The following is a 25,986-nucleotide window of genomic DNA, read 5'->3' as shown; positions in this document are numbered from 1 at the left end:
GAATAAATGCAAAAGAAGCAGTGACTAAAATGAAACATGCCTTCAAGATTAAGCAAGCTAGAAATAGAAGAGAATAATCTCAACCTGATAAGGGGTATTTACTGCAATACTACAGTGTATTTAATAGTGAAATAGTAGAAGCATTCTCTTTAAAGTCAGTAGCAAACATAAGTGGCTGCTTTTGCTACTCCTTTAAATATCGTGCTCTGGAGGTCCTAGTAAATGCTATAAGACAAAAGATATGGAAAATATAAGGCCTGGAAGGAGGAATGAGAATTAGGATTTGCTGATGATGTCTCTGTAACCGTATTATAGGTCCTGGCAAATGTGTAACACAAGAATAAGAAATAAGAATTCAAAGAAAAAGGATTGGAAGAGAAGAATAAACATTACCGGTATTTGCAGATGATAATGTTTGTCTACATAAAAAAAAATTCACAAGAATCTACAGAAAAACTATTTGAAAGACTAACCTTCAGCAAAGTTTTTGGATATCAAATCAATATGCAGAAAACATACAGTGTTCCTTATACAACCCACAAACAATTAGAAAAACGTTATTAAAAAATATAATAGCCAGAAGTTATTAGGGATATATTTTACAAGATCTGTGCGTTCCTTTGGTGGAGGAAAACTGTAACACATCACTGAATGACTAAAGGAAGATCTGACCATTAAAAAAATCTAATCTATTCCTACTTGTTAAACTCAATATCATGTCTATGCTTCTATCCCTTAAATTAATCTGTAAATATATGTGATTCAGTCAAAACCACAATTAGGCTTATTAAATGACTTGCCAAGGTGATTCTAAAAGTCATTTAAAATGGTAAAGGGGCAAGAAAAATTTGAAGAATAAGGAGTTGGGGGACTTGCCATTCCTAAGACTTTTTATGAAACTGGTAATTCAAATGATATGGTGTTGATATAAGGGGAAAGAAATTGATCAGTGGCAAAGAAGAGAAAACTCAAATAGAACCACACAACTATGACAGTTCAGAATATGACAACATTTCAAACCAGATACTGTCACTCAGTAAATGAAGCTGGATCAAGTGACTGCCCATATGGAAAAAAAATAAAATTTACTTCCTACCTTATGCTATACACAATAAATTTCAGAAGTATTAAAGGTATAAAATGAAAATTCATACTTGTAAGAATATATAGAAGAATGTCTTTATGATGTCAAGACAGAATAGGATGTTTTAAAGCACAAACCATGATAGAAGAGATTGGTAGATTTGATAACCTTCAAATTTTAAAACTTTTGACCACCACCAACAACCAAAAGACACCACAATTGAAGAGAAAGATAATGCATGGACAGGAGTGAAGATATTTACAATGCATATAACTGACAAAAGATTAATATCCAGGGTATATTTTTAAAATCCTACAGATTAATAATAAAAAAGACAAAAAGAAATCCCAAAGAACACATACCAATCAGTAAAAAAGACAAAAGAATGCCTAAAAGAAAATGCACAAAGGATATGTACACTCAATTCATATAAGAGGAAATAAGAATGGCAATAAATGCGACTAGGTTCTTATTTCTCAGTGATATCAGAAAATGCAAATTAAAACTCCAGGAAGATAGTATTTTTATCACATTGTCAAGGATTTATAAAGTCTGATTATACCTAGTGTTGGCTAATGATTGGGGATGTAAGAACTTTCATATAGTACTGGTTGGGATATAAATCAATACAACACTTACGGAGACATTTTGTAGTATTTAATAAAGTTGAAGGTGTGCCCAACTCTACATAAAATTGGAACTCATTCCATTTTAGAGCATATTCTTACTTATAGAAGTGTTACCAGGAGACATATACAGTAATGGTTATTGCTGGATTATTGGAACAGGAAAAATGAAAAATAACCTAAATGTTAGGAAACTGACACACTGTGGAATACTTATATAGTGGAAATACTATATAGCAGGTAAAACGTACATATGTATTCTCAAAATAGATTGTGTGTGCGTGTATGTGTGCAATATATATTCTCAGCATGAAAAGTTTGTGTGTGTATATATACACACACACACACACACACAGCACTAAGAAACCTCAAAACAATATTTAGTGAAAACAGCAAAGCAGATTGTTCACTGATCTATTCCTATTAGCTATAGTAATGTCTAGAAAATTTAATAAATATATGTTAAATCAATGAATGATGTTAAAATAGGTCCTCCATGCAACAGCATTTGGATAAGCAGGCCAGACCTCAGGCTTTCCTATTTCCTTCTGTATTGTTGACTCCTCTCTTTCCCCTCTAGATGATGTGCTCTTCAAGGGCAGAGATATATTTTACTCCTATTTATATTCCTTGGCTATTAATGTTCCTGGCCCAGAATAGGCATTTAATAAATCTATTGAAGTAATTAGTGAATGTTGCTTTTTATAACAGTGCCCTGTTAAGAAAGGGCTTTGGATCAAGAATTCCAAAACCTGAATTCTCCTGCCTTTTAGTTGTAGGACCTTGGGCAGTTTTTTTTTAACCTCTCTGAGCCTGTTTTCTAATTTCTAAAGAAGCGTAATACCTGTTCTGTCTGAATCTCCAAGTTCATATTTAAATGTGTTATATGAATGTAAGATAGGTTTCTAATATTTCAGCAAGGAGAGAAAGGATGTGGTTGTAGAGTTACTGTGGGAGTGGCTGTGCTGTGTATTCATAACATTGTGTACATTTCTTTTAGGAGCTGTGTGAGCAGTCTGTGTCCCAGAGGAGTCATCATTTCTTTCTTACTATCTTAGATCCAGTTTACCAATTCAATTTTCTCTTCTTGCAAAGGGAGATTGGCCCAAAATAGCCAGAACTCTGTTTTGTGGTGTTCTGTTTTGTTTTGTTTTTCTTCTAAGCCATGAGAGCAAAACTTTCTGTCTTTGGTACCAGAACTATGACTCATGTCTGGGGTATGTTTGTGTGTGTAGAAGAAAGAAGAGAGAAAGTCAGGAAATTTCATCTGGTTGCACTAGACTCCAGCTCTAGTTACTTTCTATCTGGAACTTGGATAGTGTGACCCTGAAGCAGCAGGTATCTTGGTGAACACAAAGTACTGATAACCTCCAAGGTGGAGCATCTCATATATTCAGAATAGAAATCCTGAGAAGTAAGTGAAAAATATATGTGTTTATTATGTTGGTACAGTGGGTCATAAAAGCAGGCTGAAATAAAAACTTTGGTATTTTGGTGGGTTTGCATCGTAAAGAACTTGTTTAAGGTAGAATATTATTCAATATGTGGATTAGCAAACAGAGTTTTGCTTTACCAAATGTAAAAAATAAAGTAGCATACACTCAGATAAAGTGAGAGGATGAATGTTTGATGGAAGAGAGCCTGGGACAACTGGTAAACCTCAAACTGTCCAATTGTAGAATTTGATAAGAGATGAGAGGTAGGCATGGAGCAAATCACTGAGGACATTGTAGGCTAGGCTATGCCAGTGTGACCATATCCCTTAAACCAGACACTCAAGAATAAAAGACCAGGATACTCTATTCATTATTGTGCCAGGACAACAGAAATAATCTGGAACTGTCCCAGGCAAACCAAGTCATATGGTCACCTTACTTGAAGGTGAAGAAGAACCATTGATGTGGTTACATATCCCACAAGGAATGGGAGGCTAAAACAATTTAGGAGGCTTGGACAAATCTAAATAATAATGTTGACTGGAAGGGAATGAGAGGTGTGGGCCAGTTGCTAGATGAGGATGTACAATTGAATGAATGATTGTTGTTGTTAAATAGGGTAAAGAATTTCAACATGTGTAAATGCTGTTGGGAAAGAGCCAGTAGTCAAAGAAGTTGAAAATTTGGTAGAGTAAGAGATCTAAGGAACAGTGATGGGGTTGGAGCCCTTTTTCCATTATGACAAGTGGAAAGGAAGCAAGAGTGGGTATAGATGCAGGTGAATGTTTGGGTGAGAGGGCATAGCAGGTCTAGAGTTTCTACCTGATGACTGCTTATGTTGTTGGGAGTTCAAGGAAAATAGAGAAGGTTTTAAATAGCTACAGAGGACAATGGGAGAGAGACCAAGGGCAAGGATCCCCTCTGTCATCACTTAGATTCACCGTCATCTGCTCTTCTAGTGGCAGTCTTTAACCACACATGCACTGGCATTCTTAGTCAATGGATAAAGCACGAAAAATAATATAAGGTATAAGAATTGGAGTAGAACAAATAAAACTGTTATTATTTGTAGCAACTTAACAGAAAATTCAAGAGAATTTACAGATTTACTATTAGAATTGATAGATGAATTTAGCAAGATTACTGGATACAAGGTTATTATACAAAATAAACTGTATTTTAATATACTAACAACTAGTAATTAGAAAATGAATTTTTAAAAATAAAGAATATTTACTATAGCATCAAAAACATTAATTACTTAATAAACATTAATGAAAGGTGGACAAGACCTCTACTCAGAAAACTATAAACATTGAAATGTAAAGAGACTTAAATATTTGGCAGTCCCAGTTCATTCCATCAGAATCCTAGCAAGTTTTTGTGTAACTTGTTCTGCTTATTCAGATTTATAAAGGACCAAGAACACCCACTTCTGATTCCTGCCATCTCAGTCAACCAACAGACCCCCAGTAGAAATGGTGACTTGTTCTCACCTGGTGGCCTAGGGGGACCTGGGCATTGACTGTGGTGCTGATGTTGATTTATAACTTATAAAGGCCAAGAGAAAAAAGGTGGAGGATTTACTTCGCCTGATATCCATATGTAAAGACTTCTAAAAGATAACGTTGGAGAGAATATTTTCATGGCCTTGAGATTGGGAAAGACTTCTTAAAACACAGAAAGCCCAATCATAAAGTGTGAAAGTAATACATTGTACTACACTAACATTAAGAATTCTTCATGGACATCTTTATGAGAATACAAAGACTGGCAACAGGATGGGAGAAGATACTTGCCTAATTCATAACTAGAGAAGGGTTCATATCCAAGATATGTAAAAAGCTTCTACAGATAATTATAAAATAATCGTCCAGTCTTGTCACTATTTCACAAGAGGATATTCAAATAGCCAAGAAACATGAAAAGATACTTAACCTTATTAGTTATCAGGGAAATGAAATGTATATTAAACCCACTATGAGATAGCACTACTCACCTGCCAGAATGACTAAAGTACAACAATGCTAGTGAAGATGTGGAGCAGTTGAAACTTTTGTATACCATTGGTTGGAGTATAGTTGGCACAGCCACTTTTGAGAATTATTTGACAGTATCTTTTACAACTGGCATGTGCAAGGGTGTCTGGCTGGCTCAGTTGGTAGAGCACGTGACTCTTGATCTCAGGGTCATGAGTTTAAGCCCCATATTGGACATAGAGCCTATTTGAAAAAATAAATAGGGGTGCCTGGGTGGCTCAGTTGGTTGGGCATCTGACTCTTGATTTGGGCTCAGGTAATGGTCCCAGGGTTGTGGTATTGAGCCTCACATCAGGCTCTATGCTCAACGTGAAGCCACTTGGGATTTTTCTCTCTCTCTCTCCTTCTCTCCCCCATTCTCTCTTTCTGTCCCCCCTCCCTCCCTCTCTCAAACTACAAATAAATAAATAACAATTAAAAAATAAAAAAAATAAAATTGGCATGTAGATATCCTATGACCTAGCAAATTTACTCCTAGATATGTACCTAATAAAAATATAAGCATATGTATAATGAGAGAGATACATAAGAATGCCTTAGCAGCATGATCCTATGAATCAAAAACAGGAGACAACATAAATATCCATCTACAATGGGACTGTAAATAAATTGTGGAAAATCCATACAAAGGAATACTATATATATAGCAATAAAAGTGAACAAACTACTGCTATATACAATAACTGTGATGCATTTCACAAGCATTATGTTAAATGAAAGAAGCCAGACACAAAAGAAAGTATATTGCAGAAGTCCATTTGTATAAAGTTCAAAGACAGACAAAAATAATTTGTAATGTTGGAAAGAAAGATAGTATTTACCTTTGGAATGGAGAGTGGGGCTAATGATTAAGAAAGGTTACAAAGGGAACTTCTTTTCACTAAGCTTGTAGGGTTATGATTTATGTATATGTCACCTTTCAATATGAAGTTGTTGTTTTCAAATGATAAAGAATATGTAAAATGCTTATAGTGCCTGGGTCATTGAAAATATTCAGTAACAGGCAGTATTAACTATTTATTGTGGTTTAGGTCTCTATGATGACAAGATCTAGGAAAACACTCACTGTCCAGTAGACTTCTTGCAATTATTAAAATATTCTGTATCTGCACTTAGTTTCATAGCACTAACCGCATGTAGTAGCTATTGAGCACTTGAAATGTGACTGAGTAACTTACTTTAAATTTTAATTAAAATTCCCATGTGTGACTAATGGCTGTTATATTGGGTAGTGCAGGTGTATTGCCATTGGGAATGAGTGACTGAAGGAGAATGGCAGTGAAGTTTATTTGAGTTGAACAAATCAGGAAACTGGGAGGCCAGATTGTCAAATGAATTGTACATCTGTATGTTGAACAATGTTCAGGATAATGGCAAGACCCAATTGGACTGGGAGATTGTTAGCTATCTTCCAGAGTCTTCACGGAAGCATTTGGACAGAGGAGAGATAAATTATAATGGGCGACAAAAGACTACTTTCTCTTGTATAGGTTGTCAAAGGTACTTAAGTAGAAATATTTCTGAAGCACAGCTTAGGTAATTAAGGGCCATTGAAGGAGAGTTTCAAGAAGGAAGCAGTCAGCAGCAGCAACAGTGCTTTAGACTGGTGGTGTATGACATAACTAGAGAGTACTAAAGCAGTCATTGGAGAACTGTGCGACTGTAGTTTTGTGCAGTGGTGGGAAAGAAGCTAGATTGCAGGAGTGGATGAAAGGTTAAGACATTGCCAATTTTTAAAAAGCTCCTTTGTGAGGGGTGCCTGGGTGACTCAGTCGGTTAAGCATTCGACTTCTGCTCAGGTTATGATCTCATGGCTTGTGAGTTCAAGCCCTACCTCAGGCTCTGTGCTGATAGCTCAGAGCCTGGAATCTGCTTCAGATTCTGTGTCTTCCTCTCTCTCTGCCCCTCACCTGCTCGTGCTTTGTCTCTCTGTCTCAAAAATAAACAACATTAAAAAAATTAATTCTTGGGGTGGGGGGGCGCGCCTTGGTGGCTCAGTTGGTTAAGCATCTGACTTCCGCTCAGATCATGATCTCACAGTTTGTGAGTTCAAGCCCTGCCTCAGGCTCTGTGGTGATAGCTCAGAGCCTGGAGCCTGCTTCAGATTCTGTGTCTTCCTCTCTCTCTGCTCTTCTCCCACTCACACTGTCTCCCTCTTTCTCTCTCAAAAATAAATAAACATTAAAAAGTTTTTTTAAAAAAATTTTTGATTCTTGGGGCATCTGGTTGGGTGAGTAGTTAAGCGTCCAACTTCGGCTCAGGTCATGATCTCGAGGTTTGTGAGTTCAAGCCCTGCATCACGCTCTGTGCTGACAGCTCAGAGCCTGGAGCCTACTTTGGATTCTGTGTCTCCCTTTCTCTGCCCCTTCCCCTCTTGCACCTTGTCTCTCTCTTTCTAAGTTAAGTAAACATTAAAAAGAAAAAAAAAAACTCCTTTGTGAAAAAGGAGGTTGTAGCTAGGGGGATATGTGGGGTTTTGCTTTTTTTCATAAATGGTTGGTAATTGAGCATAAGAAAGGACATACAAAAGTGAAATTAATTGGTGTGTTTAGATTTTCCCCCCAGTACGTGGAAGAAATGTTGGGGCTGTATGTAAGGGCCTTTGTGTGTGGTAAGGAGGAAGGGTCTAGTTGATAACAGTGGAAAGGTTAGTTTCCTAAGTTAGTTAGATTTTGAACAGTCTTGATTGGCATTATGAAGAAATGTTGACTTTATCTCTTAGTTCAGAGACCCAAGGAAGGTTTTAAACATCTTTTTCTCTTGTGAGACTCTGTAGTTTAGAAATATTACTCTAGCAATAGCAAAAGACTGGACTAAAAAGGTAGCCAGACTGAAGGGAGACAGACTGCCTTATCAAGCATGTAGTTATGAGAGCCTGAATTCGGGTGTTGGCAATTCATAGATGGAGAAGAATTGACATATTTGAGATTATGGTTCAAGGGTGGAATGAGCACAACTTATGGGGATGGAATGAAGGAGGACATGTGTAGAACCTAGAGGTTTCCATCTGAGTTGACCAGGTAAATGGTAAATTGACATTAAGGGATCCAAAAGAAAGAACAGACATTTGGGATTGGGGTGATTTATAACAGCTTTGTTGAGATATATTTCACATACAGTGCAATTCACCCATTTAAAGTATACAATTCATTGTTTTTAGTATATTCACAGAGTCAAGCAACCATTCCCACAATCAATTTTAGAATGTTTTCATAAAGAAACCCCGCGGGCCACCAGGGTGGCTCAGTTGGTTGAGTGTCTGACATCAGCTCAGGTCATGATCTCAGTTTGTGAGTTTAAGCCCCGCATCGGACTCTGTGCTGTCAGTGCAGAGCCCACTTCAGATCTTCTGCTCCTCTCTGCCTGTCTCTCCCCTGCTCATGCTCTCTCTCTCAAAATAAATAAAACATTACAAAAATTAAAAAAAAAAAAAAGAAATCCGTAACTGTTAGCAGTCACTCCCTATTTTACCCCACTTCTTCCCTTCCCCACAACCCTAGGCAAACTTTAATGTACTGTTTGTCTCTGAATTTGCCTGTTTTGGACATTTCATATAAATGGAATTATACCTTATGGTCCTTTGTGGCTAGCTTCTTTCACTTAGCATGATGTTTTCAAAGTTCATCGATGTAGAGATCATTTTTTGCCTTGTTTTATACTCACCTCTTTGCATGTTTTATCTCCTCCTCTGAAGTATACGTGCCTTGAAGGCAGGGACTGTTGTTACATATTACAGAGCTATATCTAGCACATATTTTTGTATTTAGTTATGACTTAGCAAATATTTGATACATCTAACTCAGTTAACCAGAAAGATCCACTCCCACACTTGCTTACCCACTGAAATGTGTCTATATTTGCTGTCATGGAATAAGTAGGTATCCTGCCAGTGGTTCTGGTTCTGACATTCATTCTTTGTGTGACCTTGGGTAAGTCATTATACTCTCAGGAGATACTTTCCTTATCTGAAAATGGGGTAACAATCCTAACCCAATCCAAAACTGAAGAATAAGTTAATTCAGGTCAGTGGGGTTTGCGTATAGTTGGGGTTTATCCAGATGGCCTCTGAGAAGAGATTTAATAAATGTTTGGCTCTATTACCTAATGCTCTTATAATAGGAGTAGCCTTTTTTCATGGGATTAGGTATTTTGGCCCCCTAATTCTTTTCAACCCCCATTTTCAAGGTCCTGGTTTTGTCTGTGGCACACTGTTAACTTTTGTAGCCATCCTGGGGCATTTTGCCTATCTCAGGTTCTCTAGCTTCTCTCTCTGGAATACTTTAGACACTTCTTAAGGACACTGATTATAATGTTACACTCCCTGTTTTGAGTAGCTTCCTTCTCTTAATTCCTGTTGTCTTCATGAGCTGCTTGAGGTTGAACACAAAAAAAGTTTAAAACCCAGCCTATCCACTTTCTTGGTACAAACAACTTACAAATGCATTCCCTTCCTCCCCTGTCTTTGGAGAGTTGTTCATGCTTTTATTAGAAAACATAGCTTGGATGTGTACTTAAGGGTCATGTACCAAAATAAATAATGTAGTCCTTGACTTCCAAGATCTCATGGCACTTCAGTGGGAGGAGGCAGACATATGAACAGAAAATTACAGCAGAAAGTGGAAAGTGCAGTTGCACAGCCATGTATAAATGGGGCACACTGGGAAGAATTGATTGGGGTAGTGTTTTGAAGCAAGTGTTACCTGACATTTCTGCACTAAGAAGTGTAACACAAAGCAGCCTGCTGAAGAGGACCTGCATTCTTTGGCCTCACAACAACTGGGTGAGGTGGAGGTTTCTGACCCCCCAATTTTAGAGAGTAGTCCAAAGCTCAGAAAGCCTCAGTGGCTGACTCTGAAACACAGATTCTAGACTCAGCTTCTATGTTTGTCCCCTCCCCCTCACCACAACCATGCCCCTTATGCAAGGATAGAAGGTAGCCATGCAGAGTACTACAGTGCCCTGCCATCCCCTCCCCTTTAGTTCTTCCTCCCTAAGCAAAAATACGGTCTCAGATACCCCTTTTCTGTGTCTAGCTTACTGCCAGTGTCCTCGGTGCATTAAGCATTCCAGGGCTGTAGCAGTAGTGAATATTGCTGATGTCATTGTTTGCCTTATTGGGATTTTGCTCTTTGTTTCACAGGGAGCTGTGATTGGTATAGACGATGAGGACGACAGCACCTTCACAATAACTGTTGATCAGAAAACCTTCCATTTCCAGGGTGAGCTGAAAGAAGAGATTCTTTCTCTTCACAGTCCCAACTGCTTCTTTCCTTCTCTTTTGGGTTGTTTGCTGGATGACTTGAATGGTTTTGCAACTGATCTGCATGAATGAGTGCACAGGAACGTTCTGGATGAAGTGGTACTGCAGGTTAGGCAGGGATTTGTATCTGCAGTGGATACAGATCTGTTTGAAACGACTGTGGATCTGGCTGCAATTGGAGATTAAAAATTTAAAGGATAAAAATCAGTGAAGGGAGAAAGTAATGGGCTGCTGCTGCTGCTGGCTTGTGTTTACAGAAGGTTGCTGATCTTCTTTATCGAGGAGTATGGTTCTGCTTCTGCATGAAGAGTCTAAAGACTGATTGTGAAGGTTGCAGTGTTTGTCTGTGTAAAACTCAAAATGTAAATTAAATTGAAGCTAGTAGCAACCTTTGGCTTAAAGGTTTTGCTTTGCTTCAAGAACTGCAAGTTTGCATTCATTTCATCTGCATTTCTGTGTGTTGTCTGCCAGCCGTCATTTCTCTGCTATTATCCTTTTTATAGTTAATAACACCAATGCCATCTGCCACTGCTATGTTTCGGCATTGCATGCTATGGTTCACCGGTAGAAAGGGTAAGGTACTGTATGATCATTCTCATTTCATCTTGCTTTGAAAACTAAACCAGCAAATAAAAGTCAATTTCAATGATGTACCTTTCATGTATAATGTACCTCTCATCTATTAGGAATGTCTATTAGCTTTGTTACTAATGGTTTTGTCATTTTGCCTATCCAGAGTAACCTCTATTTTATGTTAAAGCATTCCATGGAACTTAGAAATGAGAAGCTTTGGATATGTTAGCAGTTTCTCTGAACTACAAGTGACAATGCACTATGATAGATGCTAGGTGTACCAGTGTAAATAAATATATTAAATAAATTGATAGCTGAAAAATGTTTTGAAGGTTATGAAGAAATGAAAAATGTTTGAAGGTTATGAAGTCAGTGACCGGATATATTATATGAGATGTTGAGACAGCTATTGTCCTTCCATGCTAGGATAGTATAGTGAAGTTATTTTTCTTCATTGTCTTGTTTAAGAAATTGACACATAGAAATGAAAGATGCAGCTTATATACGATGAAGACAAACCAATATAACTCAGTAGTGATATACCTAACGCTTTCAGGAAGAAACATCCTTAAAATATTTACTGTGTTTGGTCATACTCTTTATTCAGAGCTGTTTAACTAATAATCCTTTCTGAAATTTTCCACTGCATTTAACTTTACAAAACATTTTAAATCTTATTATGAAAGCTCGGGGCCTTTATTTTTAAGTTGAATATATAATGCTGCTCATAAACTAAAGCAGATAACACCCCCACACTGAAACTCTTTACTTGAGTGAATATGAATACTTTAATGTGTTTCCAGTAATAGCTGCTGGATGCAGGTGAAGGCTGCAGTATAGAATTTTCTCCTCTGCAGTTATTAAGAAGATACCTCCTTTGGACTTGCAGAAGCTGTATTGTTTGCCTATTTAAAGGAGAGGAGACTCAGACCTCTAGAGTAAGGGTACCTGTACCTTCTAACTTTTAAATTATTTATGTTTGATAGTCCCATATTTCTGTGGTTTGCTTATAAAATAAGCAATTCCTTTAATTCTTTTATTGATATAAATGACAAGTGTAAGTAAGAGTTACATGTATTTTTAAAATGAATTCTGGGGCGGCTGGGTGGCTCAGTTGGTTAAGCGGCCGACTTCGGCTCAGGTCATGATCTCACGGTCAGTGAGTTCAAGCCTCGCGTCGGGCTCTGTGCTGACAGCTCAGAGCCTGGAGCCTGTTTCAGATTCTGTGTCTCCCTCTCTCTGACCCTCCCCCGTTCATGCTCTGTCTCTCTCTGTCTCAAAAATAAATAAACGTTAAAAATTTAAAAAAAAATGAATTCTTAGCTCTGGGACTGTCAAACTGATTAGTTTTCTCTACTGTAATAGTAATGGGAGCTTCAGGCAACATGAGATTATCTGGCTTTTGTAAAGAATTCAGCAGGACTCTATATTCTATATATTCTTGGCAATAATGAGAGTTATTTCACATAGATCCTTACTCAGAAGAAATTCTCTGAAAATTTGATAAAAAGTTCTTAATGTCTGATAGATTCTGTATTCTTTTTTTTTTTTTAATTTTTTTAATGTTTATTTTTGAAAGAGAGAGAGAGAGATGGGGAAGGGCAGAGAGAGAGGGAGACACAGAATCTGAAGCAGGCTCTGAGCTGTCAGCACAGAGCCTGATGCAGGGCTTGGACTCATGGGCCATGAGATCATGACCGAAGCAGAAGTTGGATGCTTAACTGCCTAAGCCACCTAGGCGCCCCTGATAGATTCTGTATTCTTGATTAGAATTGAAAACAAGTTTGGCTGATATATATTTGTATATGTTTAAGTGTGTTGAAGTTTTTATTTAATTTACCAGAAATTTTTAAAGCAAATAAAGTATCAGTTGATGCATCTATAAAGTAAATTTTACTTACTATCAGCTATTAAAGGGAAAGCTAGAATTTGTTGAGATACATTCATTTATTCAACATCCATTTTAAGATCTGGGGTTACAGTAGTGAACAAAACAGATAAAATTCCTTTTGGGTCATCCATTCTGGTAGAGGAGAAAGCCAATAAGATATAAGTAACATATATATTAGTGAAATACAAATAAATAAAACAGTGCTAAGGCCTGGGGAGAAAAAAATAAAGCAGGAAAGGAGAAAATGAAATACAAGTGAGGTATGTGGGGACGGAGGTGCTGAAATTTGAGAGTGGCCAGGGAAAGACTCATTGAGACGGTGCCCTTTGGTGAAAGACCTGAAGGAAGTGAGGAAACAAGCTTTAAGGCCTTATTGGGGTTGGTAATAGGGAGTACATCATGCCTAGGCAGAGGGAATAAGAAGTGCAAAAGAGTGTGCCTGCTATATTTCAGGAGCAGCAGGGAGGCCACCTCTGATTGGAGTGCAAGTAATCATGGGGGAGGGTAGTGGGAAATGAGATCTATGAGGTAACAGAGAAGCTGGTCATGTGAGGCCTCATATGTCAGAGTAAGGATGCTGAATTTTACTGAGAAGCCGTTAGAGGGTTTTGAGAAGAGTCACATGATGTAATTTTTAACAGTATCAGTGTGGCCACTGTGTTGAGAATAAAATGCAGGAGGCAAGGACAGAAGCAGGGAAACTAGTTAGGCTATTGTCATCCAGAGAGGTGATATAGCTCCCACATGGTAACTCAGGGGGTAGGGAGGCAGTGAGAAATAGTTGAATTATGTATGTATGTTTAATCTTTATAGAGGTATAATTAATATATGATAAAATGTACACATTATGAAGTTCAGTGAGTATTGACAAATTTATTACTCATAACTGCTTCCACAATCAAGATATTGAACATTTTTGTCATCCAAAAGATTTCCTTTTTTCTTTCAGTCTCCACTTTCAGCCACTGGCCCCGGGCAACCACTGATCTACTTTCTATCATTATAGATTTTTCTTTTGGAGAGTTTCACACAAATGGAATCACACATTATGTCCTCTCTTTTGTCTGGTTTTATTTTAGCTCAGCACAATGTTTTTGTTTTTGTTTTTTAAGTTTTATTTTATTTATAAATTTACATAAATACATTTATGTTTAATATATAAACAGGGGCAGGGGCAGGGGCACAGACAGAGGGAGAGAGGATCCCAGGCAGGTTCCACACTGGCAGCAGGGAGCTCAATGTAGGGCTCAAACTCACGAACCATGAGATCATGACCTGAGCCGAAATCCAGAGTCAGGCGCTTAACTGACTGAGCTACCCAGGTGCCCCACATAATGTTTTAAATATTCATCCATGTTGTTCCATGTACTGGTAGTTTGTTCCTTTTATATTGTTAAGTAATTGTCATATGATAACTATATTTTAAAGATTAAACTACAGCACGTGAGATAAAGGAGTCTAGGTTGACACCAAGATTTTTTGACTTGCCACAAGAATGGAGATGCCATTAACTGGGGTGAGGAAGATTGCGAGAGGAACTAGTTTAGAGAGAGGATGTGGGCATCAGGAGCTTATTAGCCTTGGACATGTTTATAAACAAGTTCTAGATGCCTATCAGACATCCAGATGGAGATGTCAAGTAGGCACTTGAAGTGTGGAGTTCAGGAGAGGAGTTCATGCTGAAGAAGTAAATTTGGAAGTCATTGGCATAAAGATGGTATTTAGAGCCACAAGAACTTAGGAGTCCAACCTTTACTTATAGGGCACAGAGCTTAGGTAGAACTAGCAAAAGAGATTAAAAAGAAGCAATGAAAAAGAAGGAGGAAAACCAGGTGAATGTAGTACCCTGAAAGCCAAGAGACAGTGTTCTAAAAGAGGAGAGCAGAGGTATCAGCAACTGTGTCAGATGCTCCTGATAGATCAAGTAAGTTGAGGGATATGAAGTGATCAGAGGACTTCTAACAATTAGGAATTCACTGATAACCTTGAGAAGACAATTGTAAGACGGAAGTATAGACAGTGCTTTCACATTCTGCTGAAATTACTGAACTACAGCAGTAGCTGGAGAGGACAATGAGAATAAAAAATTTTTTTGATAAGAGAAATAATAGCATGTTTTTATACTGTTAGCAGTGATTCAGTAAAAGGGGAAAAATTGATGCAAGAGAGAAAGGGGAGAGTTGTTGGATGAGTGTTATTGAGAACACAAGAGAGGATGGGATCTAATACAGAGCTGAGGCATTGCCTTTCTCTAAGAGCACAGATAGTTCGTCCATAATAACAAGAAAGAAAGTCAAGAGTATGGAAATATACATAGGTAGGTTGTTACCTATCACCTTCATTTTCACTATGGTTTAAATCTCTAGCTGCCCTCCACATCCTATATTCTGAAACATCATTTATTTATAATAAAGAGGATTGGTACCAAAAAAAATTTTTTTCCCCCAAAACAATAGATTACTTGTTATTACAATGATTCCCAGTTCTGGTAACTTATTATTTCAGAATGTCTCCAATTTTTAAGAGATGCCATAAAATTATCAAAACAAAGTCAATTTAAATTAACTTTGGATTTGAAGAAGAAATACTCTATTATGTTTTTTTTTCTTTAGGTAATCATTGAAATTACAGTTCTAACATGTTAGAGCTTTAAAAAGGTTTAAAAACTACAACTTCATTCTGTCCTTTGTCAGAGATTAAAAATAGTTGCCAATTTATCTTTACAAGGTGGCTCTTTTTTCTTTTGAACAAGGGCAAAAGATGATTCCCTTTCCTATCAGTCAGCCAAACTTGTTTGCCTATAGATTCTCTCATAGACAGTGGATGGAAAGTAGTTTTGGTATAGACTGGCTGTTGAATTCAAACATTAATTGTGTATATAGTATGTATAACTCCCTGTTTTTAGAATTGAGAATATACTGGTAAATAAGACTTGGGCCATGATGTCAAGGAGTTTGTAAAGAAGTAATTGTAATGTAATATGAAATATGCTGTAGAGGTAGAAATATGTATAAGACACTGAAATAATGAAGAGACAAAAAAGGCAGTCACTCAGTGTTTCACAGAAGAGCAGGGTTTTTTGTTACCAAGTAATTATTCTTATAATAAAGTATTTAATGTAAAAGTTAAAAGGTTCCTGTAACCAGACGCTGCTTCCTTCCGCTTCCTCCTTACCTTCTCTCCGTGGCAGTTCTGAAGATTGGACAAGTTTGTTAGGCTGAGGGATGTTGTAGCATGTACAGAGGTATGGAAATATGATGCTGCCACTGTGTTCAGAGAACTATGAAGGTTGGTACTGTTAGAACAATGGGAGGATGAGGCTGTAGATATAGGCAGAAGCTTACATCTAAAATAAAGAGGTTATATTTTATCCTGAGGTCAGTGAAGAACCAGTGAAGCAGAGTTTTAAGCAGAGAAGAGACAGAGTGAGACATGGGCTTTAGATGAGTAGCTGTGATTGTTGATAAGCGCCTGAATGGGAAAGCGGTAGTAATGGGGAAGGAGAAGAGGAAATAGATTTGAGATTTTTAGGAGGTGCATCTGTAGAAACTGGTGACTGCTAGGAAATGGGAAGTGAGAAAATGATTGTAGTAAAGGTGACATTCTTGGCTTAGCATACTGTTTGGATTTGTCAACATCTGAGGTAGAGAAACTAGGGGAACAGAGATGGTAAGGGACTTATGTCTGTGGGACACATAGGTATAGAGGGGATGGCAACTGGATCTGAGTCTGGGCTGAAGATGGAGATTGGTGCTTATCAGCACATTGCTAGTAAGTAGAACTAGCAGCTGAAAAATTGAATGCCTAAGAGCTAGGCAGATAAATAAATGAGTGAAGAGTAAAGCTAACTGAAGACTTTAGCAATTTGGAAAACTCATGCCCTGTTGGAAGTTAGTTGCTATTCCAGACAGTTGTAGGCTTTTGCTAATGCTTGTCCAGTGTTGCCAGATTGTCCAGTTTTTCAACAGAAGCCAGAATCCAATTTTTGTGTGTGTGTGGGTAGGAGTTTGAGTATGTGTGTGTTAGATCTCCAAATTAAACAATAACAACAAACTATGTAGGCCAATGAAATGCATCTGTGGCTAGATAAAACCTCTCTGTATTTTCAGTCTCCGATTAAAACCATAGAATAGTCATTAGGAACCTTCTAGGAGATCTGAAGGAGAAGAAAGCTGAGGGGGCACCTGGGTGGCTCAGTTGGTTAAGCGTCCAACTCTTGACTTCAGCTCAGGTCATGATCTCACGGTTCGTGAGTTTGAGCACTGCATCAGACTCTGCCCTGACAACACAGAGCCTGCTTGGGATTCTGTCTCTTTATTTCTGCTCCTCCCCTGCTTGCTCTCTATCTGTCTCTTAATAAATAAAAATAAACTTAAAAAAGGAGAGAGCTGAGGACGAAACCTGGGAGCACACTAGAGTGGAACCATCAATAGGCTCAAAAGAATGATCAGAGAGATTGGGATGAAAGCTATTACTCTGAACCTATGCTAGTACTGTATTTATTAGTTGCATGTCAGCAGTTCATATGACTCAACCTAATAATAGAAGACTAGATAGTCTGTAGTTCACACTAATAATTAGAAAAATACCCAGTTATTTAAATTTTACCTTCAAATAACATTGAGTGTATTTAATGTTTTTTTTAAGACAAACTATGAATTCAATTCTTTTAATAGTTATTGGAATATTCAGATTATATATTCCATCTTAGGTGAGGTGTTTTTTTTTTTCTTTATTTATGTTGAGGGTTTTTTTTATTTTTATTTTTTTAAAATTTACATCCAAATTAGTTAGCATATAGTGCAACAATGATTTCCGGAGTTGAATCCTAGTGCCTCTTACCCATTTAGCCCATCCCCCCTCCCACACCCCCTCCAGTAACCCTCTGTTTATTCTCCATATTTATGAGTCTCTTCTGTTTTGTCCCCCTCCCTGTTTTTATATTATTTTTGTTTCCCTTCCCTATGTTCATCTGTTCTGTCTCTTAAAATCCTCATATGAGTGAAGTCATATGATTTTTGTCTTTCTCTAATTTCACTTAACATAATACCCTCCAGTTCCATCCACGTAGTTGCAAATGGCAAGATTTCATTCTTTTTGCTTGCCAAATAATACTCCATAGTATACATATACCACATATTCTTTATCCATTCATCCATCGAGGGACATTTGGGCTCTTTCCATACTTTGGCTATTGTTGATAATGCTGCTATAAACATTGGGGTGCACGTGTCCTTCTGAAACAGCACACCTGTATCCCATGGATAAATGCCTAGTAGTGCAATTGCTGGGTCATAGGGCAGTTCTATTTTGAGCTTTTCGAGGAACCTCCATACTATTTTCCAGAGTGGCTGCACCAGCTTGCATTCCCATTATTTAATGCTTTAATATGTATATGTATATATATACATGTGTATATATATGTGCATATATATAATGGTATATAATATAATGATATATAATGACATATATATGTAATGATTTACAATGTTACTGTTAGCGTTTTGGGATAATAATAATGATAGCTACATTTATTGGATGTTTATTTTATGCCAACACTGTTCAGAGTTTACTTCCTTTAACTCAGTTCTCATGACCTTAGGTACTAATACTGTTTTTATTTTACAGATAAAGAAACTGAGGGCCACAGACACATAGGTTTTGTAAGGCAGAACTGTTACTTGAACACAAACAGTTGTGCTCTAGATCTGTTCTCTTAACTGCTACAAAAAAAGTTATTGTAGAGATTTGTAACTAGTTTATAATTAATTTTTATAATTTTATCAGGAAAGGAATTAATGTAAAATATAAGGAACTTTTAATTTACAGTGCAGTTTAATGCAATTAAAAATTTTTGTGATGTTAATGTTCTATATGTTCCATTACTTAGTAGAAATAGTATAGCAGTGATGGTGGAACAAGTACCACTATTACTAGTACTAAATATCTAGGATATTATTATCATGAACCAGGCACAGTGTTCAACAGGCACTGTACATTACTTCCATAGTTCCTAAACTCCACAACAACAAACATAGTTTTAGAGTTAGAGAAGCTGAGTTTTAGAGAAGCTAAGAGTCCAGGATTGGTAGATTAGCGCTCAGGTCTCTCTAGATAAGGTCTTTCTAGTTCTTGAAGTGTGCTACCAGACCAGCAAGATTAGCATCACCTGGGAACATGTAAGAAACATAATCTCTGGCCTGACCCCAGACTTGCTGAATCAGAAACTCTGGGAATGGGCCCTGTGTAGTGATTCTGATGCACCCTGAAGTTTGAGAGCCATTGGTCTGGATTCTGTGGTTTTACATGTTATTCCAGTTTACTCTCCTAACAGCCCTACACATTAGATGGAATATCTCCAATTTATATATGAGTGAAATGAGACACAAAGAGTCAAGTGACTTGGCTTTGTTCTTAGATTGTCTCTTACTGTGTCCTAACCTACATACTAGGGGTGTTTGTTTTGCCTTAAGCAAACCTGGTGTGTGAAAAATCTAAATTTTTTAAAGATGAAAATTAGATGTGATTAGGTCTTCATAAAATCCTTTACTTTCAGAGACTTTACTGAAGACCTTATTTAGGCAGTATGTTCTCCAAAATTATTTCAAGTATGAAATTGGTTTGCAAATTTATGTATTTTTAAAGCAATGCAAGTTGCATAAGACCAAATACATTTTTAGACATAAAAAATGTCTAAATTAGAAGAATCTTCAGGAATTGTATCTTAGTGGAAGTCATCTGTGCTTGGGCTGATAGCTGACCTTTTCAACTCAGTCCATTAAAGCTTGCAGAATTACTACAAATCAGCCCAGTGGTGAAAGAAAGTGTTTAATTCAGGAAAGCTATATTGATCAAGTGTATTAGGGCATCATTGCCCCTACTGCATTAACATTAATCAATGCAGCATGATACATCTTCATCATTAATCATTTAGAAGAACAGACAGTACATCATCAGAGTAACCTTGGTTGCAGGCTTAAGTGTCTTCTGCTTAAAAATAATCATCTTGGGGTGCCTGGGTGGCTCAGTTGGTTAGGCCTCTGACTTCAGCTCAGGTCACGATCTCACACTTCTGGAGTTCGAGCCCTGCATGGGGCTCTCTGCTGTCATCAGCGAAAGGGCAGTGGGGTGGGGGTTGGCAGTGGGGAGAGTGCGTCACTTGGGATCCTCTGTCTCCCCTCTGTCTTTGCCTCTCCCCTGCTCACCTGTGTTCTCGCTCTCAAAAATAAATAAACATTAAAGAAAATAATCATCTGAAGGGTGCCTGGGTGACTCAGATGGTTAAGTGTCCAGTCTTGACTTCAGCTCAGATCATGATCTCTCACTGTTGTGAGATTGAATCATGTGTGTGCTCTCTTTCTCTCTCAAAAAAAATCATCTCAGCCTTCTTATTATTAGTAAACAGATTCCATTATCTTGTGTTCATTAATGACTTTTTAAAAAATTTCCCTTTGTAGTTATATATTTTTGATATGTACATGATAACCTCTCCTTGAAACCAAATAAATAACAATTTAAGGCTTTGTGTAAAGGTAGTAAATTCTGGGCACTGTTTTGAGAAAATACCAGTATTTAAATTTATTTCTTTCCTCTATTCATGTATTCGTTCATTTTTATGGTCAACAAATATTTGAGTGCTTATTGTATGCTAGGCACTAGGCTAGTTTCTGAGTATAAAGTAGTGAGCAAAGCAAAGTGCTTATCCTCAAGGATCTCACATTTTGAAAATCATTATAGAGGAGGTTTTCTGGGTGCAGTTTCATATAGTTCTCTGATTCCAGGTTAAATATCCCTCAGTTAAGCTCTGTATTCTGGTAATGCCTGGACTGCACTTGTTTTACTTTTAGATAACTAACTAGCTGATGAATTCTAAGAAAATGCTCATTCTGCCAAGGTCATCTTTGTCTTTTCAACCTCCTTAATTAACTCCACATGCAGTTTATGAACATTCATTCTCATGATTATGATGCTTTAATCAATGTACTCCATGCATAACAGTCCAGCATATAAATTGAAGTTGTAGTTCATCATTGCATTTTCTTAATATTAAATTTGGATATTAAGAGTTTCTTAATATTAAAATTGGGATACCTAAAAGAGTTTGACTAATATCCCAGAAAAAATAATTAGAATTCAGAAAACTGTAAAGAAGCTGCATTTTTGCTGGGTTGCCAGCTTTAATGAGGACATCTGTTTTGGGTGACTAATAGAAGGAATCAGAGTATCATATGAGAAAGAATTGAGCTGAGCCCTTGCATGTGGGTGATTTAAGTCAAGTGGTGAACAGATATCAATGAGTTTTTTTGTGTTTTTTTTAAATATTGGGAAGGATGATTGGATACCTTTTCTGGTTAAGGTGATTATATTTCAAATTTTTTTTACATTTATTTATTTATTTTTGAGAGACAGAGACAGAGCACAAGTGGGGGAAGGGCAGAGAGAGAGAGAGAGACAGAATCCAAAGCGGCTCTAGGCTCTGAGCTGTGAGCACAGAACCTAATGCGGGGCTCAAACTCAGAAACCATGAGATCATGACCTGAGCTGAAGTCAGACGCTTAACCGATGGAGTCACCCAGGCACCCCAAGGTGATTATATTTTAGAAGTGACCCTCAGATGGATAAAAGAAGGAAGTGGAGAGGAAACAAACATTTCATCTGAGGTTGCAGATAATGTGCTAGGCACTGTAATCCTCCTATGTACATGCTTATGATATTTTTATTATCATTTTATATATACGGAAACAGACTTGGAAGGACTTTTTATCCAAGGTAACATGTATAAGAAGTGGCCGAGTCTGGATTCAAATACATGCTATTTTCATTACTTAGTGCTGCTTGTTCATGCCTTTCCTCTCTGTTACTCTTAGCCACATTGACTTCTCTTTTCACCATGCCGTAGCCTCTTTGCAGCTCTAGCTTCACTGCTGTTTTCTCTTCCTCAATACAGCATACTTCCTAACTCTGATAGTAGTTAATGTTTTCATACTATCAGGTGGTTTGATTGTCAGAGTTTCTCCTGTACTTAGTGTATCATTGTCACTGGGCAGGGGCCCAGCAAGTGCAAGGGAACAGGGACACTGGTCAGAAGACAGTGGTGTGAGTCATGGCATGAAGCATGAGGTGAGTAATCTGTTTCCAGGTGTGAGGGAGGCCTGGCAAACTGGCCAGAGAAAGGGCCAGGAATATTCCCTTTAAGGACTTAAAGGGTAGAGAGTCAAATATTTAATTTTATTCTTGTTCTGAGTGCAGAGTTCTCTTAATAGTCAAGCAAGGGAGCATCCCACTTGTTCTCATGTTTACTTCTCCTTTGCAGAGGAAGTCCTGCTACCTAAGAAGCCTAATGTGGAGCAGGAGGTCACCAGCAAAATGAGGAGGGCAGTATAAACCTTCAGAATTGTTGTGAGATTAGAGAAAATGCATATAAATACTCAACATGATGTCTGGCAAATAGCAGGCTCAAAAATTAGTGGCTGTTGCTATTGTTATTTTCTATTTTGCCTCATTTTGCTGATGGTCATACTGCTGTTTCTGGGATTCTCTTTTCTCTATTTTGTAGCCTAGGGTTTGGGCTAGAGGTAACCCAAATTAGGTTCTTGAAAATGCCACACACTGAGCATAATACCAGGATGCAGCGCTCATTCCTTGCTGATTCAGGGAGCTCTCAGTTATTAAATTGAGAAGCCAGAATGACTACTGGGAATATTTATTAGAAAGGCAATGATGAGGATAGCAGCTGGGTACAGGTTCTGTACCAAAGGTTTACATGCATTTTCGCATTTAACCTTTTTAATGCTGAGAGACCACTATGAGGAAACTGAGGCATAGAATGCTAAATCATTTATCCAGGGTACACAGTTTAGAACAATAATTATAGTATAATGTAAATGTGATAGAGCATATGGAATGGTAGAAAAGAGAACTAGTGGAGTCAGCGAAGCATCACAGAAGAGACTATTTTGATGCAGATTTTGAAGGATGAAAAGATGGGATAGGAAGAGCTTAGAAGCCAAAAAGAAAAAAAAAAAGAACTTTTACCAAACTTCAGAGAAAGGAGAAACACATTCCGGGTCCAGGGAAAATATGTACAAAAGCTTGGAAGTATAAAAAAGGATAACTTGTTTGAGAAATGTAAGGAATGTAGCATGTTTTAGAATAGATGGCAATTGAGGGGAAGGAGATATGAGTTCAGTCTGGAATTAAAATAGATCATCAAATGTCTCATGGGGGCACCTGGCTGGCTCAGTCAGTGGAGCATGTGACTCTTGATCTCAGGGTTGTGAGTTCTAGCCCCATGTTGGGGCTAGAGATTACTTAAAAAAAAGTGTCATGTATCAGAATGATAAATCAAAATATTGTCTCTATAAATTAGTGAGAGGCATTTGTATTTTAACCAGGGAAATGTCATTATCACATATATGGCTTTGAAAAAACACTGGGAGCTGTTTGCAGGATGCTCTGGGGAGAAGTGAGATTGGAGTCAGGGTGCCCAGTTTGGAGCTTACTGCAGAGGCTTTGATGAAAGGTGATGAGGGCTTGAATAAAGGCCTTTGTGAAATATCCCCAGAGGGGATAAACGCAAAAGATGTATGACAGAATTTGGCGACTAACTGCATGTTAGAGGGTAAGGAAAAAGAAGTTCAGAATTATCCCCAGCTTTCTGACAGAGTAATGGGACAATGGTGGCACCATCCTTTGAGGTGTGTCTTTTTCACTGCTCTGTCACCAGTGCCTACTGCTATGGACATGTATGCCCTGAATTTTATTTTATTGGATGAAAGTGTAATTTTGGAATGTATCAGGGTTAAGTGCAGTTGTTAAGGGAAAATATGTGAAGTTATCCCACTGAAGGAAGCTTTGGAGCTTCAGATTTCTGAGAAAACAATCTTCATTTAAAAAGAGTCACAAGATTTTAGGGAAGATGGCGGCGTAGGAGGACGCGGGGCTCACAACGCGTCCTGCCGATCACTTAGATTCCACCTACACCTGCCTAAAGAACCCAGAAAACCGCCAGAGGATTAGCAGAAGGGAGTCTCCGGAGTCAAGCGCAGACTAGAGGCCCACGGAAGAGGGTAGGAAGGGCGGCGAGGCTGTGCGCGCTCCACGGACTGGCGGGAGGGAGCCGGGGCGGAGGGGCGGCTCGCCGGCCAAGCAGAGCCCCCGAGTCTGGCTGGCAAAAGCGGAGGGGCCGGACAGACTGTGTTCCGACAGCAAGCGCGACTTAGCGTCTGGGAGGTCATAAGTTAACAGCTCTGCTCGGAAAGCGGGAAGGCTGGAGGACAAAGGGAGGGAGAGCTGCTGAGCCCCCGGACGGCAGAGCTCAGCTTGGTGGGGAACAAAGGCGCCAGCGCCATCTCCCCCGCCCATCCCCCAGCCAAAATCCCAAAGGGAACCAGTTCCTGCCAGGGAACTTGCTCGCTCCGCGCAAACACCCAATTCTGTGCTTCTGCGGAGCCAAACCTCCGGCAGTGGATCTGACTCCCTCCCGCTGCCACAGGGCTCCTCCTGGAGTGGATCACCTAAGGAGAAGCGAGCTAAGCCTGCCCCTCCACCCCCCGAGCACCTTGCCTACCCACCCCAGCTAATACGCCAGATCCCCAGCAACACAAGCCTGGCAGTGTGCAAGTAGCCCAGACGGGACACGCCACCCCACAGTGAATCCCGGCCCTAGGAGAGGGGAAGAGAAGGCACACACCAGTCTGACTGTGGCCCCAGCAGTGGGCTGGGGGCAGACATCGGGTCAGACTGCGGCCCCGCCCACTAACTCCAGTTATACACCACACCACAGGGGAAGTGCACTGCAGGTCCTCACCACGCAAGGGACTCTCCAAAATGACCAAACGGAAGAATTCCCCTCAGAAGAATCTCCAGGAAATAACAACAGCTAATGAACTGATCAAAAAGGATTTAAATAATATAACAGAAAGTGAATTTAGAATCATAGTCATAAAATTAATCGCTGGGCTTGAAAACAGTATACAGGACAGCAGAGAATCTCTTGCCACAAAGATCGAGGGACTAAGGAACAGTCACGAGGAGTTGAAAAACGCTTTAAACGAAATGCAAAACAAAATGGAATCCACGATGGCTCGGCTTGAAGAGGCAGAGGAGAGAATAGGTGAACTAGAAGATAAAGTTATGGAGAAAGAGGAAGCTGAAAGAAAGAGAGATAAAAAAATCCAGGAGTATGAGGGGAAAATCAGAGAACTAAGTGATACACTAAAAAAAAATAATATACGCATAATTGGTATCCCAGAGGAGGAAGAGAGAGGGAAAGGTGCTGAAGGGGTACTTGAAGAAATTATAGCTGAGAACTTCCCTGAACTGGGGAAGGAAAAAGGCATTGAAATCCAAGAGGCACAGAGAACTCCCTTCAGACGTAACTTGAATCGATCTTCTGCACGACATATCATAGTGAAACTGGCAAAATACAAGGATAAAGAGAAAATTCTGAAAGCAGCAAGGGATAAACGTGCCCTCACTTATAAAGGGAGACCTATAAGACTCGTGACTGATCTCTCCTTTGAAACTTGGCAGGCCAGAAAGGCTTGGCACGATATCTACAGTGTGCTAAACAGAAAAAATATGCAGCTGAGAATCCTTTATCCAGCAAGTCTGTCATTTAGAATAGAAGGAGAGATAAAGGTCTTCCCAAACAAACAAAAACTGAAGGAATTTGTCACCACGAAACCAGCCCTACAAGAGATCCTAAGGGGGATCCTGTAAGACAAAGTACCAGAGACATCACTACAAGCATAAAACATACAGACATCACAATGACTCTAAACCCATATCTTTCTATAATAACACTGAATGTAAATGGATTAAATGCGCCAACTAAAAGACATAGGGTATCAGAATGGATAAAAAAACAAGACCCATCTATTTGCTGTCTACAAGAGACTCATTTTAGATCTGAGGACACCTTTAGATTGAGAGTGAGGGGATGGAGAACTATTTATCATGCTCCTGGAAGCCAAAAGAAAGCTGGAGTAGCCATACTTATATCAGACAAACTAGACTTTAAATTAAAGGCTGTAACAAGAGATGAAGAAGGGCATTATATAATAATCACAGGGT

The 25,986-nt window shown here is 38.5% G+C and overlaps 1 protein-coding gene across 7 annotated transcripts in view; it reads left to right on the top strand.

Annotated features, from left to right (window-relative positions):
• Positions 1-25,986, top strand: part of OSBPL9 (oxysterol binding protein like 9) — a 200,845-nt gene that overhangs the window by 65,288 nt on the left and 109,571 nt on the right. For 5 of the 7 annotated variants that reach the window (XM_049617196.1, XM_049617194.1, XM_049617192.1 and 2 more), the window contains exon 3: positions 10,326-10,404. The exons of the other annotated variants lie outside the window; for them this stretch is intronic. In XM_049617196.1, coding sequence (XP_049473153.1) covers positions 10,326-10,404 — 79 coding nt within the window. The remainder of the gene's footprint in view (positions 1-10,325; positions 10,405-25,986) is intronic. 7 annotated transcript variants of the gene reach the window in all.

The sequence above is a fragment of the Panthera uncia genome, assembly GCF_023721935.1.
Source record: "Panthera uncia isolate 11264 chromosome C1 unlocalized genomic scaffold, Puncia_PCG_1.0 HiC_scaffold_4, whole genome shotgun sequence".
Classification (NCBI taxonomy): Eukaryota; Metazoa; Chordata; class Mammalia; order Carnivora; family Felidae; genus Panthera; species Panthera uncia.
Note: the sequence above shows the minus strand (reverse complement) of the source record. Positions and strands in the feature narration are given on the sequence as shown.